This window comes from Vidua chalybeata, chromosome 1 (genome assembly GCF_026979565.1).
Source record: "Vidua chalybeata isolate OUT-0048 chromosome 1, bVidCha1 merged haplotype, whole genome shotgun sequence".
Classification (NCBI taxonomy): Eukaryota; Metazoa; Chordata; class Aves; order Passeriformes; family Viduidae; genus Vidua; species Vidua chalybeata.
In genome coordinates, this window is record NC_071530.1 from 50,377,178 (window position 1) to 50,392,145 (window position 14,968).

Consider the following 14,968-nt stretch of genomic DNA (forward strand, 5'->3'; position numbering starts at 1 on the left):
TTTAATACAAAATTCAAAACAAGTTTTTATTTAGGGGAGAAAAAAAAAAGGATCATCATGGAAAAACTTACAGTAGGAGCAACCGTAGACTTCAATTCTTAACCCAATTTGGCCCTCTCCATTCCAGTCCAAAGGAACTATTCTCACATACCGAGCAATAACTGGATGTTGTAAATCATGCCGGACCACACTGTCAGAGTTTGCATTTCCAGGAAATGCCTAAGGGAAAAAAGGAAAAAAAAAATCAGTTATAGTGCCTATATGGTTGGCATCTGAATAAATGCACATATAAAATCCTTTAATAAGTATCAATACTGGGACAAAAAAAATCAAATAATAAGGACTATCATTGAAAACTATAGTCATAAAAATATTGAAAACTATAAAAATTAAGTTAGGCTTTTGCTTACAGTTACAGGAATAGCTAATTGCATGCTCAGACACTACTTACTCAAAAAATATATTTTAGAAGAATAATTATTTTGCACCATGTATAGTAGACCTAGGTGGTGGTAGATGTAAGGAAGATGCACAGGATCCCTTCTTTGGTGGACTCACAAAATTAAAACATGATAACAGTAACATTCACCTTAATTTTTTTTGTGCTGCAGCTATTGATGTGCTAAACAATGATGATGGCACTCCTCACTTCATAAATAAGTTAGTAAGAGACATTAATTAGTGTTTTTGAAGTACTTATATATTTGGGTGGTATAAGGAAGTGAACAGTCCTCTCTTCTGAGCTGAAGAGAAGACAAAGAAAAGTATACACTGAACAGCAACAAAATATCCTGCTGAGCAGCTGCCTGTTTTCTTGTTCTAGGAACAAGAACTTCAGAACTTCATGGAGCGAAAAAAAAAATTTGATTCCTGTAAAAATGTATGTTTTACTGAGCATGCAAGGTAATGCTCCATAGTTCAAGAGAAAATTCTATTTGGAAATGTTTTAATTTTATGATGCTTGGTATAACCTTATCAAACCCCTACTAAATATAGAATAAATCCTTTCTAAAGAGTTGCTGGTTATTTTGTTTTGGGCTTATTTGTTGGTTTTGTTTTTTTTTTTTTTTTTTAATTTCCTAGAACAGTTATGATCAAAGGAAGCTTAATATAGGAAGACATGATATTTTCTACATAATTTAATTAAATTATAGATAAAAAAAGATTCTCAAAATCAATAGTATCTTCTGTAGCTCTCCAAACTTTTTACCCAGGCTTGTGCTTTACCAGTCTTTTGTCAGAAAGCGAGCTGATCCCAGGAGGTACCTGGCATTTCAAGGGTTCCTATTGCTATATAAATCAGTAACCTCTGTTGAATGCACAAACATAGTCAACAGAGAATAAGGCAGTCCCAGATTAATAAAACACATTCCATTTAATCTCCAGCAGAAGACTATCGTTTAAACACAGCCTTCATTTAAATAAATGGGAAACAGTAATACACGCTTTGTGGATAATGCAAATACCAGGCCAAAATCCATTATTGCAAGACTGAAAAATCAATTTACAGCACCTTGAAAATTATGCACAATTGCTGTAAAATCTTATTTTCTGGACAGTAGGATTTAAAAATATAATTTAGACCCACATCTCTAATAGGAGATTTTTTTTTAAAAAAAAGTAATGAATCCCTGGCTACAAAAAAAAAAAAAAATATAGAATTTCACAATAAGAAACCTCCTTGAAAAACTATTTTTTTCAGAAAAAAAAGTGTAAATACCTATATAAATTAAACAAGTTTTTCAGATTATTCATCTCATTAAGTCACTTAAATATTATTGCCAGATATCATGCTTTTTCTTTAACCCAAACTGGGAAATGATCAAAATGGCTCACTTATCTGTAAAACACTGTCTCATGAGCCCAACTCCGAAATTCTCTGTTCTATAAACCATTTCTTTTCTTGTATTGGATACTGACTTCTGTAAGCTGCTTCATATTTCAGCTCACATTGCAATGAAAAGACTGGGAATGTTGTTAGCCACAACCACTTTTTTCAAAGGTAGTGCTCCACAGGACAGCAACAGAATAAGAATGAAAAAAAGATAAGAAAATAAGTCCCCAAATCCTTTCTGAACGATGCTTTTGAACATATATTGAATGGAGCTTTCAAACATATTCACCAAGATTTCTGTCACTCCTTAAAAGGAAGCTCTGTTTAGCTCCAAATAATTTTCAAAATTCAGCAGGGCAGGTTTATAGGACAGATAACATATTTTAACAGGTTAACTAATAAAGTTTAAAATTAATAAATTAAATAAATGCAGCAGAATATGCAGGAAAAATTGTGTGAATTTTAAATTTCACTTTGGCTTTACCAATATGCTTCAGCCACCCCACTATACATGGGGACACCAGAGAGACATTCAGTATAATTCCCTTTGCACAGCTAAAGAACCTGGAAAAAAGTGAAGGTAAGGGTTTGGCAAACTTGGAAGCAAAGCTATAGAAAGTTAAGATTCAGAGTCAATTTTTTGTCCTGTAGTTAAAGAACAACTACATTCTAATCAATAATTAAAAATAGTAGAGCTAAATTATAAATTCACATAAGTATTGCAATGAAACAGCACACAGCCTAATAGCAGTGTATAAGTAGAACTGGCCAAAATGGTTTGAGCTTCCTGTAATAGGACAGTTTGCTACCATTTTACAGTACTCAATTCTATGGACAAAGAAAGAACATTACAAAATCTCCTTTTGGGAAAATGCTTTTTACAATAATGGGTTAAAAAGAATTTCTCAGCATTAAGAAATTTATTTCTGAAATAAGGAGGCACAAAAATGCCTGAAATGTTAAGTGAACAAAAGTGGACACCTTCATACTTTAATCAAAGAGTAAAATGATGGATGAATGGTAGTTAGATCCTCAACCAGATAAACAAAAAGATGTTTGCAATCTCTCAGGTCTCTGTGAAGCAGAGAAAAAAAATCCTGTATTTCACTGTAAAATATCATCATATATATACCAGAGAATCTAACTTAGTTAAGGGGAAAATTAATTCTTCACCTCACTTCATTCAGGTGAAGAATTCTCCATCCAAATTAATGATCCATTCAGAGACGAGTACTAAAACTGCTTCACTGTAGGCTCTTTCTAGGATGATGTAAAAATATGGCAATGCATGGTACAGTAGGATGACATTTCTTTTCCTGAATGAGCAATAACTAATTTTTTTTCATAGCTTTCTTTAATTACTAGTACTTTTTTTTTACCACTTTGATTTTATACTCATTGTTATATTCTTGATAGTTATTTTTTGCTTTTTTATCAAAGGAAGAAATAATTTATGTCTCTGGATTTCTAAAAAAAAAAAAAAAAAAAAAAAAATCTATGGTTTTAGCTTTATTTTGACACTGCAATGGTGAAAACAGTACAGAGTCTGTGTTCCCTGGTACTATAGCTCTATAAATGGCAGAAATTAGAACTAGAAATACCAGTATAAAATATGGAAACATCCACAGGCAGACAGAATATATCTTCAGGAAACAAAACTGGGGGGTTTTTTGGGACTCCAAGGTGAGCTAAGCATGAAGCTGACTAAACCTTGAAATTTGTATTTTATAGAAAAGCCTCCAAATTCCAAACTAAATAATTTTTTTTCAAAAAACTAGAAGGATTACAAAAGTGAGATGTTGACAGCTTTGATTATGGCTGCTAGCCCTCTGACTGCACAGAAAAGATCTGGAAATAGTTTTTCCCTTGAGTTTTCAGTTTTCTGCACCATCAATGAGCAGAGCAGGGCTGGCTGGGTGTTGGAAGCTCTCCACCAGCAGTGCAGCGGAATGCTTGGCACTTCAGGGCAGTTCAAATCCAGGGGTCCTAAAAAAATTCACATCATGAACTGGTTCTGCAGAAGTCCACTGAAATCCACATCAGATTTCAGAGAAGACAAGATGTTTAAAAAATTTGTTTCCACTTTACTACATGGACATTTAAGAAAAAAAGACAAAACCTGAACTTCATGAAATCCTCTCTGCTGGTGAAGATGTGCTCATTCTTTGCTCAATACCTATGAAAACCCATCTCAATTGTGTCATGCAAACTCAAACAGCGAGAATAAGAAGATTGGGTAAAAGCATGTAAGATATTAACTTCAAGAAGAAGGGGGGAAAAGATAGAAAAGAAATATGGTAGGAAAACAGGTTGTGGAAAGAAAGAATAATAGTAAATAAAGAAAAAAATTAATGCATCAGAAAGTAACAGATCTAGGTTATCTCCATTTTAGCTCACTTTTGACAAGTTGCTGTACTTTCATGTGTATTGTGGGGAGTAAAAATAAGTGACAGGAAGCAGTAATCTTTTACTTGAAGAAACATTTCTGCATTCTATCCATTGAACAGCACAATTAGTAACACTACAATTTGCAAACTGTACTCTTTCCCTAAAAACAAACACATTCAAAGCAAAACAACATTTCTACAGCATCCTGCATAATCACCTTGCACAGAAATGCAACTGAATAGAAAAAGGCATCTGAAAGTAATTAAAACCTATAGCAGGTATTTCCCTTAGCACAAATGAAATTCTCAAATGATTCACCAGGTGCTGAATTTCATCCTTGATATTTGTGGTTATAAAATGATCAAAACTCCTAAGAGCTCAGGATTAGCAATACATGAGATCAACTAAACATTATAATGCTGATGCTGGTGAGCTCATATGAACTTGATTCTATTATCAGTGCAGTAAATTCCAATTTCAGTGACTATCCATACACTTCCTACAGCCACATTTCTCTGCTTTATATAAACGTATATATATATATATATATATATATATATATATATATATATATATATATCTGCTATGTTATGTGTGTAGTGCTAAAAATTTCTGGAAAAGGAACTAAAGTAAGTAATATCTCAAAGCAAGGAATATCTAGTTGCAGGCTTTCACTAGAACTGAGTACGCTTTTTTGTCCTATGCTTAAGACCTTTCCTAGCATTTTTAATCATATCCATCTTTTTGTTCACCTTACACCCTTATATTCTCCACTGATTCCTAGGAAGTTTACTTTCAAGTTCAAATTCCCTCTTTGTATGCTGAAAACGTATTCTAACCATGTATTCATCATAATTTAATGAATAATATAATGGAATTATCATTACATGCAAAGACTAAAGCCAAAAGCTTATTTGCTGCCTTTTAGCCTTTCACATTTCCAAACAAAACTAAATGATTTAGCAACATAACATTATTGATCATTATAACAAATTATGCCAACATTTTATAGCCTAATAACTACTGTTTTATTTAAAAAGAACTCAGCCTCCTTTATAGGAACTTTGATTTTTTGGTATTTTAACAAGAACCTCAAGAAATCTCTAAGTTTCAAAAAAAGTTTTAAGGAATATTGTCATTTTTTTTATTCACAGATAACTTGTAGGGATTTCAGTTCTGTATAATGTTCCTAGAAAATGTTTTTAAAACTTAAAGACAGAAAATTGAAGAGCAAGATCTGATACCTGAGCATTATTTTAGATACCTGACAGAAAAATTACAAATACAAGCTTCATTATCAAACCTGTGAGTTTTAATGTTTGCAGTTTTTCTTTTAAATCCAGAAACAAATTAAACTCCTATACACAAACAAACAAACATAAACCAAGAATCCAAACACTCTCCCTGGATATAAGTGAAACTCTACTGGATATAAGTGAAACATTCTTTTATCTTCTGGCACTATTGTAGGATATTATCTTTGTTTAATTTACTTTGAGTAATGAAGCCTAAAGCCAAAAGCCTTAAGAAACAAAGAACTGCCTATCCAGTTCGCTCATATGTTCCAAATCCATTAAGCGCTTTTCTCATACTTCTACATACAATTGTTCATCCTTTATTTATGCGCAGAAATATTACTAAATTATCTGAATTATGCTAGGGAAATTGAATTCTTTTAAGGACTGGACAGCAAACCTTTGTTGACTTTGTATTATTGGAATACTTGAGGCAGGACATCTGACAATGCACATGTGTACAGACTGGAGGGTTTTGTTTGTTTTTCTTTTGCCAAGGACTCCATTTAGTAACCCTATTCCCCTAACCTTTAGACTCATGAACAAGAGACACAGACTTATGGATGCTGTTAAATTTTACTTTATGGAACATCACAGCATCACATCAAAGGCACCGACAGTGTCATGTTTCTCTACATCCTAAAACTGAATACACTATTCCAGAGGTGAGTGAAATATCTCACTGGCAAAGACATTCTTCCCTTTTTGGTGAAGACACCAAACATAACATGTAAGATTTCTAAAACAGACATTAACAAAGCTCCTAAATTATTTTCAGGCCTGTATAATGAAGAAGAAATTTCAACCCCTATGCTGAACCATATAGGTTTTGTTCCACTTGACATAAAATGGGAACAATCCTAAAATTCTTTTAAACCAAAGCTATATGCAAAAAATATTAAAATATCATTAGGGTTGTAAAGTCAACATTGCTAGTTGAAGTTATGTTTCCTGCAGAGTCTTAATGAATTCCTGAATATCATTATGATATTAATTTATTTACATAATTACCTGTTATTAATTCCCCAGAGATTCATACAATTCCCAGAGAGAAAATTGTGATGATTCATCCTGATACACTAAACAACTCAGGCTGAAATAACCTTGAGGTTTTAGGGTGGTTTGTTTTGTTTTTTCATTTTTAACCATATCTAAATTCAAGAGGAAAAACACATGAGCTTGATTTGGAAAATTTTGCCTATAGAAGCCTGTCTTAGTCTTTTGCAATTTGTTCCCAAGATTTTGTATCCAGTATTTACACTTTGATTTAAATTGAGAAAATGCAACCTTCCCACTACTGAATAATGTTCCATCTTTGTTGTTAAGATCAACTGATTTCTTTATTAGTAAAAGCTTCTGAACACACTGGGGAGTAATCATTATCTTGCTCTTAGTCTTAAACAAACTAAACAGATTTTAACACAGACACTGCAGGACCCATTCCAGGAGCAGCGTAGGGTTTCATAATGAATAAGACTGGTGTCTTTAAGATAGCTCTTTTTTTTGCACGAGAGAATGAAGTACACAGTGTCCATGCCTGTGAACTGCCAGATGGGAATAGGCCATCTTCCATGAAGTTAACAGATAGAGTGTACCCTACAGCACAGGTGCTGGATTCTCTTTGTGACAGTTCCCATGTCATGCCAGACAACAAAGTTGCAAAAAAAAAAATTTCTGTGGCACTTAGTATAGTTCCAGGAAGACACAAAATGATTAGGTAGTTTTGACTTAATCTTTCACTGTCTCTGTTCCACATATATGGAGTATGACGTAAAAATTAAATTATTTTATGGGGTTGTAAAAATAAAATAATTCTTATTAAGGACCTAGTCAAGTATTCACATGGGTGTCTAAATTAGAAGCTGAGCCTTTTGTGGTCAGTGAAGCAAAGTGGGAGATAGGAACTAAATTAAAATCTTGCCACTCTTCAGTTGCTGCACAGTGTAATATAAATTTCCCAGGGTACAATATAAATGTATTCAACAAAATAAAGAATGTGATCAAGACCTTAGTTCCAAAAAGTTGCCCACTGACTGATTCATGTTAAAAGAAAAAGAATACAAAAAACAATGTGATATGGTTCTACAGACAGGATAAAACCTGCTTTTCTCTATAGAGTTGTAAGACTTTATTCATGAATACACAAAAAATTACTTCTGCTGAATTTCCTGTAGAATGAAAGAGAGACAGGAAGAATGTGTTTCCAAAACACCTAAGCACAATTGCAATCATTACTGAAATAATAACAGCAACAGCTCTCTGATCACTGCCTGCTGGTCCATAGAGCTCAGCAGTAACAGGAGCTGTCACCTTGAGAAGAAGGTCAAACACAGAGGAACTCAGAGCGGTCCTTGATTTCTTTCCCTCTCTACTACTGATGTATTTAGAATTTTTTGCACACTTTGATGATTTTAAAATAGCTCTTTAGTAATTTTCAGGACAGTACTCCTTGTGCATCACTCTTGTCTCAAACCTTCTTGTATCTCTTCTGCACAGCCCCACTACTCTACTGGGTTACTTGCCACCCAAACTGTTGAGGCTGTTACCAGAGGGTGAACTTAGGGGAGGAAAGTACAAACTCAGCAGTGTCATTCCACACTCTTTGACTTAGTGCTTTGGATTAAAAGATTAAATCTCCCTGCAGGAAAATGTACAAAGTCAAACTCTGTTTTAAATACTGTTGAGAATCATTTATCTTCAGTAAGAGCATAGCAACTACAGAAAGCTTTTCAGCTCTTAATTAGTTAAATATCAATCTAAACAGCAATCTTTACTCATAATAGAAAATACTGATTTGTGACTTCAGTTTATAACTATAAATAAAACTTACTGCACTTACTGATTTTATAGTCTTTTATTTTGAGTCATACGTAAATCATGATTGCTAAAAACTTTTCTCAGTTATGAATCATTTTCATTTTTATGTTTCATTTGCAGAAGAGTCCAGAGACTGCTTTCCAGATCATTCCAATTCTGACTAGGCTATTAGCATGCAAGAAATAACTGAAACAAAACTTTGCATATCTGAAATTGTTGCAAGAATACAATTGTAAATCAATCAGTGAGGAATAAAGTCTGGTTATTCTGTATTAATTGCTTCATGAATAAAGTTAATATTGTATACTGAGATAAAATAAACAAACTTTGAACACAAAATTTAAATAACCAGGTGTTTTTCTTTTATACTTTCAGTATCTATTTAATTCTGGGATTTTAGTTAATTGCAAATAGCACTTATATTCTCCATAATTCAGATAAGCTTCCCCATAATGGGAAGTAAAACTGGATTAAAAAAAGACAATAAGCTGTCTTTAAACATGTTTCAGCTGTCCTTAAATAATATTAAAACATTACAAAATTGATTTAAAATTATAGAAACATAAAAAGTATGAATTAGAAATAATTTTGAATCTTAAGTTTTGTTTTTGCATTTATTTCATAAACATTGCTTCCAAGTTGCAATGTTTATGAAATAAATGAAGTTCACATATAATATTAAAGTCAAGATTTAGCAAAAAATTTCTAAAGTATAAAAAAGGAAAAATAGCACTATTGCTATCTAACAGTAACATGTTTCAGTTTCTGGCTGTAGCTACAGTACTCTCTGAATATATCAAGATGAAACAAAATAAAAGTAACTTATCTAAAATATTTCACATACACTAAAGTTAAGAATTCCAAAGGGTGATGCAGCTATTAATGTCAACTATGATACAAGAACTCACTAATAATTTTCCTTTCCTTTCCACCTGTTCACCCTAGGCAGAACCCATACTCTAAAAATCACCATCTTCATTAAAATCTTTCTGAAGAAGTTTCACAAATTTAGAGCCTTCTGGTCTGTGAACCAGGACAAGAGGGAAAAAAAAAAAAAAAACCAAAAAAAAAAAACCAACTAACCCAAATGTAACTATGAAAACGTCAAAGAAAAATCTGTAGATCCTTTCTATAACTCAGGGTAAGGCTAAAAGGGTTTTAGATGCAGAGAATCATAAGCAAAATGGCATGCAAGCAAACACAAAATTCTTGTCTCAGGAAGAATACCTGGAGTAGGATTCCTCAGAATAATCCTTTCAAACTGATCAAAGGAATATTACTAAGAAATCCCCAAAGGCAGAATTACAGTGTGTGACAGGCTTCAAACATGCCAGCTTGTCCTTCAACTTGAATTCAATAGCTGCTCATCTTTCTAGGGAAATAAGGACAGTTTAAACCACTTGGCTTTTTGAAATTATACCAAAAAGCCACAAGAATATTTTATAAAGGAATGTGGAAAGAAATATCTGAATTGCCAGAAGTTACCTCTTTCTTTTCTTCAGGGATTTTTTTTTTCCCCACTAAGATGAGCATGACTGAAAGAATTTTGGGAGAAATATAGAATTCTTGTGCTACCGCTCAAGTCCATTCTCAGTCTTCATACAAAAAGTGCCTGTTATCTATATGAAAAGCTCAGAGTAAGAAGTAATCTTTGATTTGAAACCCCTCTGAATTTAGTAAACTGTTAAAAGTCTTAACAAAAGAGACAATAATGGAATAAGAAATACTGAAGGTCCTATTTTTGTTTTAAAGTGTATAATTTTATTTCATCCCATTCTCTCTTTTGCAACTGTATACTTTCAGAAGTTTTATTTTTCCCTTTTGCAGAGACAATATGCATCTAGAATTTCTATATGCACTTGTTTTGTTCAGGTTTGCATCAGCTACTACTCCAATGGTGACTGTATAGAAATCTTTTAGTTGAAATGCCTTCAAATGCCTGTTAACATCTGAAATAGGAGGACTTCCATAAGTCAAAACCCTTGTTTAATAATCACCAAATGCAAATCTAGTTTGAAAACAATAATTGAAAGAGAGAAGCATTTTAAAATTTTGATCACCTGTCCACTTCTTTCCTTACAATTCATTAAACAAGTAGTAAAGTGATGTAAAGGCCTAATTTTCTTTAGACAGAGACTTCCTAAATTTAATTTAAAACTGTGCCATAAATCTTAGGGGACTGAACAATAGAGACAATTGATTACTAGTTGCGTGCAAGCCATTTTTTTTCCTCACAAGCATTGCCAATTTCGTCTGACTCAGATATTTTTGATTTATTTATTTTAGGCAGCGAGGATACATGCTTCCCTGGCCAAGGAGGCAGTGACATTTTGAGTTTAGCAGAAAAGACTTCATTGCAGTCCTTTCTATCACTGAGCAGGATCAACAGCCTCCACGGCCACTAACTTAAAAGAAGGGTTAGATGTCAGTAGAGCAACACTGTTGTTATTAACAGCTTCATGTGTTTTACTACTCATGTAGAAGGAGAAGGTAGATTTTCTCATGTAGAAAGATCTTCATTACTTAGGTGCAATACTTGTCTTACATCATTCTGAATGCCTGTGACAAAGATTTGCTGCAGCACAGAGAAGATGGTTATGGTTCTGTTTCTATGCAAAGGCCCAAAGTGATCAGGAAAAGACTGTCAGATACTCAGTGAATCTTCTTGTATACTTTTTTTTCTGAAGCTACATCACACTGACACTGCTGTTTTCCAGTAAGGGAAAATGTTTGTAGCATCACCAGCTTTAGCAGAGTGAAGACACCATTATCTTGTTGCTATTAGTCTGTTATATCCCGTTCTCTAAAACTAATACATGAGAAACCAAAAATATCCTTTTGTGGATATTTATAGGAAGGAGGAGTGGAAAGACAAAGGTACCAGGATCTCCCTATCTTTCCGTTTCCCTGACTTCTAGACTTCTTTAGTTACTGCCTGCGAGTATTTTGAAAACATGTTTGCAAATGCTCAGAACAAATTTGGAGCTCTTCAGATGAAAGAGGCCATCATAATGTTACTTTGTTTCCCTACAGGATCACAGAAAGCACCTGCAGGAAATGCCTTTAGAGGCATTTGATAAAACTCTGTAAATAATTGTAATAGCATAAGCACAGCAGACAGGAATGACTGCTGGCAGTTGTGTTTGCTGCTTACTTACTGTGTGAACTGAGACTGACATCCCAATGCCTCTGAAACTCATTCTGCCTGTAAGACAGAGATAATTCTCTCGGAAGTGTTTGTTGAGAATTAATTAGATAATATTTATGCACTGATTCTTTAAAAATAAAACCAATCCATTCACTGTTTTTTACATCCCTTCTCACTAAAATAATAATAATAATAGTAATAATAGTAATACTAATAAAAATAAAAACAAATTAAAGAGATTCATTGACTTTTGGTGACCAGAGGGGAGCATTATGATAATCTATTCTGGAGTTCAGTAGACACAGTGCCAACTCCCACACAATATTTCAGTTAACGAGTTCACAATCTGGGCTATAGTGCACCCTTCATGAAATTATCCTGTCTTGATTCCAAAACTGAAAGTGATAGAAAAATCAAATTTATCACACCCCTACAGAAGCTTTTCCATACTTATATTCAGTGTTAAATATATGCATTATTTCTACTTGGTTTGTTCATCCAGTCACTGGATCTTATTATGTCTTTTGCTCTATATCTAGGAATAGTTCACTGTCATGGATAACTTCTTTTTAAGAACCTGGCAAACTAGGATGAGAAAATTCTGACTGTGTTTTTAGAACATTAAAGTAATCAGGCAATTAAGCAAAATCTGCAATTTTTCTGGGACAGCTTGCAAAATGACAACATGATCTAGCTTACAAAACCTTTAAAGGCTTTCTTTTAAAACCACTAGCTTCCTTCCTCCCTTTCCATAATGGATGTGAAAAATCATGCTAAAATAACAGCATGGACTTCCATTCATTTTTTGTGGAATTAATTTTGTTGTCATGTCACTGACTTAAACACCAAGATTCAAAACAGGATCACCAAAAGGTTTCAAATTATCACTCACATTTTGCATTAAAATCTAGCTGGGATTGCTATACTGTATGATAAAAGAAAACTTTTAGGCGGTCTCCAGTATGCTTCATGCAAACTCATCTGTGACTTAATGATATAAGCAATATGGTAACACAATAGCTCATACTTCCATTTAAAAATTGTCAATCCTTTTTTTTGTTCAGATAATCTCTGTGTGATCCAAACTAATGACTTAGAATAACTGATAGAAATATTAAGTAGCTGTCATATTAATACATTGGGAAGAATGCAACAAAAAATTAAATCCATCTTTGAATAAAAATGTTTGAGATTTTTTAAAGACATCATTTCAGACTGATATATATACACACACCATATAATTATTTAGCCTTTTTAAGATAGGCTTGCTCATGGAAAAATAATAAAATGCATACTTTAGACAAAATGAAGAGCAAAGAAAGGTGGGAAGAAAGCAGCAGTGATAGATCCTTGTTTTCAACAGCTTTTCATAAATTCTCTTGGGAAACCAACTGAATTTTTTTGAAGGGAGTGAATCAATGGTCCTTCATAAAAAGAAAATCAATTAGAAAGTCATTACCTGAAAATTAGCACTCAAAAAACAAAATTCCATTTCAAAGCCAATTAGACTGCATGTCAGTACTAAGTTGAATTGCATTTGCATTGATGTATGCAAAATGATTTACATCCTGCATCCCTAAGAAATGTAGAGTGAAAAATTAAAGAACATATTTAGAGACGCTGTTGAATTTTTTTTTTTTTTTGAAGCTATCTATCTCAAGCAGCAGATGACTGTGCTGGGCTTTTAAACAGCTTTGCATTGTGTTTCTCAAGTACTGATGTTATTATTGGAATTACAACACTAGAGGAAACTTTACTTCTGCTCCCTATCATAACAACACATAGGAAAACAATTGCTAATATAAAAGCCAGAGAGGGGGCTGAAGGTAAGTACCCCAAAAGCCTCTTTCTCCCAGTAGCTTGCCATAGTCTTGGCACGATTTGTGTCTTGAGCCACACTGGAAAGGCAAACCTTAAAGGTTTTAAGTGTAGAGAAGAAGGAGTACCTGGCATCTCACAGAAGAGTTAAAATCTCCTCCTGGGCTGTAGCTAGACAATGAATCCATCCTGTTTATAGTGATAGGATTAATCCCACTATGCCTGGGTCTGCCAGTACAGAAAGGGTGGTATATCCGTCCCTCACATCTGGTCTGAGTAAAACAGGAAGCAGCAGAACCCGGGCCCTGAAGATGGGACATTGCAGCTTGCAGTGCTGAAGAGGCACTCTGATAAGTATGGCTCAGGGCACTGCATATTTGCAAGGGAGAGGGCACTGCCTCTACATCTCTAATCAGAGATTTATCTTAAGGACAGAAAATGAAAATAGAAGTAATAAGGTACAGAAGTATTAATTCATTACGGAACATCAAGCACATCTTAATCGCATACTTCACATCATGCACACACTTACATAGAATTAGGTTAAATGGCTAAAATGTTAAGTGCCATCTTGAAATGAGACAATTCTCTGAGCCGGGGTAAGTATTCAAGAGTCAGTTGAAGAGGCAACAGCAGAGATATCAGTGGTGACCAAGGTCAATCCTGCAGGGACTGTTGAATTGTGCTGTATGAGAGGATCCCAAGCTCAGGGACACCTGATCAGCTGCCCAAAGCCCCCTCAGGACCCTGCAGCCCTCAGGAGCCCCTCAGGCAAGGAGGGGGCATTGCCAGTAACGGTTGTCAGGGCATTGCCATTTAAATGTTTCTTGGGAGTGCCAGCAACCATGAGGGCAGCAAACACAGTGAGGCACATTAGAAGGGTGTAGGACACGAAAAGGGTGTGGGAAAGCAGTTTGCACAGATGTTCTGCAGGCAGGTCACAAAGGTGGGGCACAGAATAGGGAGTGAGTCATCACCCATCAAACATTCCATCGGAATAGAAAGTTTTGGGGTTTTTAGGAAAGAGAGCCTAGGGAGGCAAGTAGGGGGTGTAGCCCTCTATGTCGATAACTGGCTGGACAGTATGGAATTCTGCTTAGGAAGGGATGAAGATCCAGCTGAGAGCTTATGGGAGAAGATTAAAGGGAGGGTAGGGACTGAGGATGTTATAGTGAGGGCCTGTAGCAGACCAATCAAGAAGATGGTGCAGATGAAGCCCTCTATAGGCAGACAGGAGTGGCCTCACACTTGTAAGCTCTGCTCCTCATGTAGGATTTCAACCACCTGATATCTGTTGGAGGGAGAACATGGCAGGGCACAAGTAATCCCAGAGCTTCCTCAAATGGGTTAACAACTTCCTTAAACAAGTGATTGAAAAGCCAACAAGAAGGTGCTACACTGGACCTTGTGCTCACCAAGAGGGAGGAGCTGGTGGGGAATGCAGTGCTTCAATGCAGGCTTGGCTGCAGTGACCAGGAGATGGTGTTTATGATCCTGAGGATAGCAAGGAGGGCACACAGCAAGCTCACTGCCCTGACTTCAGGAGAGCAGACTTTGGCCTGTCCAAGGACCTATTTGGTAGAGTCCCATTGGATAGAGCCCTGGAAGGCAGAGGGGTTCAAGAATGCTGGCTGAATTTCAAGGATCACCTCCTCCAAGTTTGGGAGT

The 14,968-nt window shown here is 34.9% G+C and overlaps 1 protein-coding gene across 1 annotated transcript in view; it reads right to left on the bottom strand.

Annotated features, from left to right (window-relative positions):
* The window catches only part of CNTNAP2 (contactin associated protein 2), a 1,037,491-nt gene that overhangs the window by 582,255 nt on the left and 440,268 nt on the right, over positions 1-14,968 (bottom strand). The window contains exon 4 of the mRNA XM_053940221.1: positions 72-219. Within this exon, the coding sequence (XP_053796196.1) occupies positions 72-219 (148 nt within the window). The remainder of the gene's footprint in view (positions 1-71; positions 220-14,968) is intronic.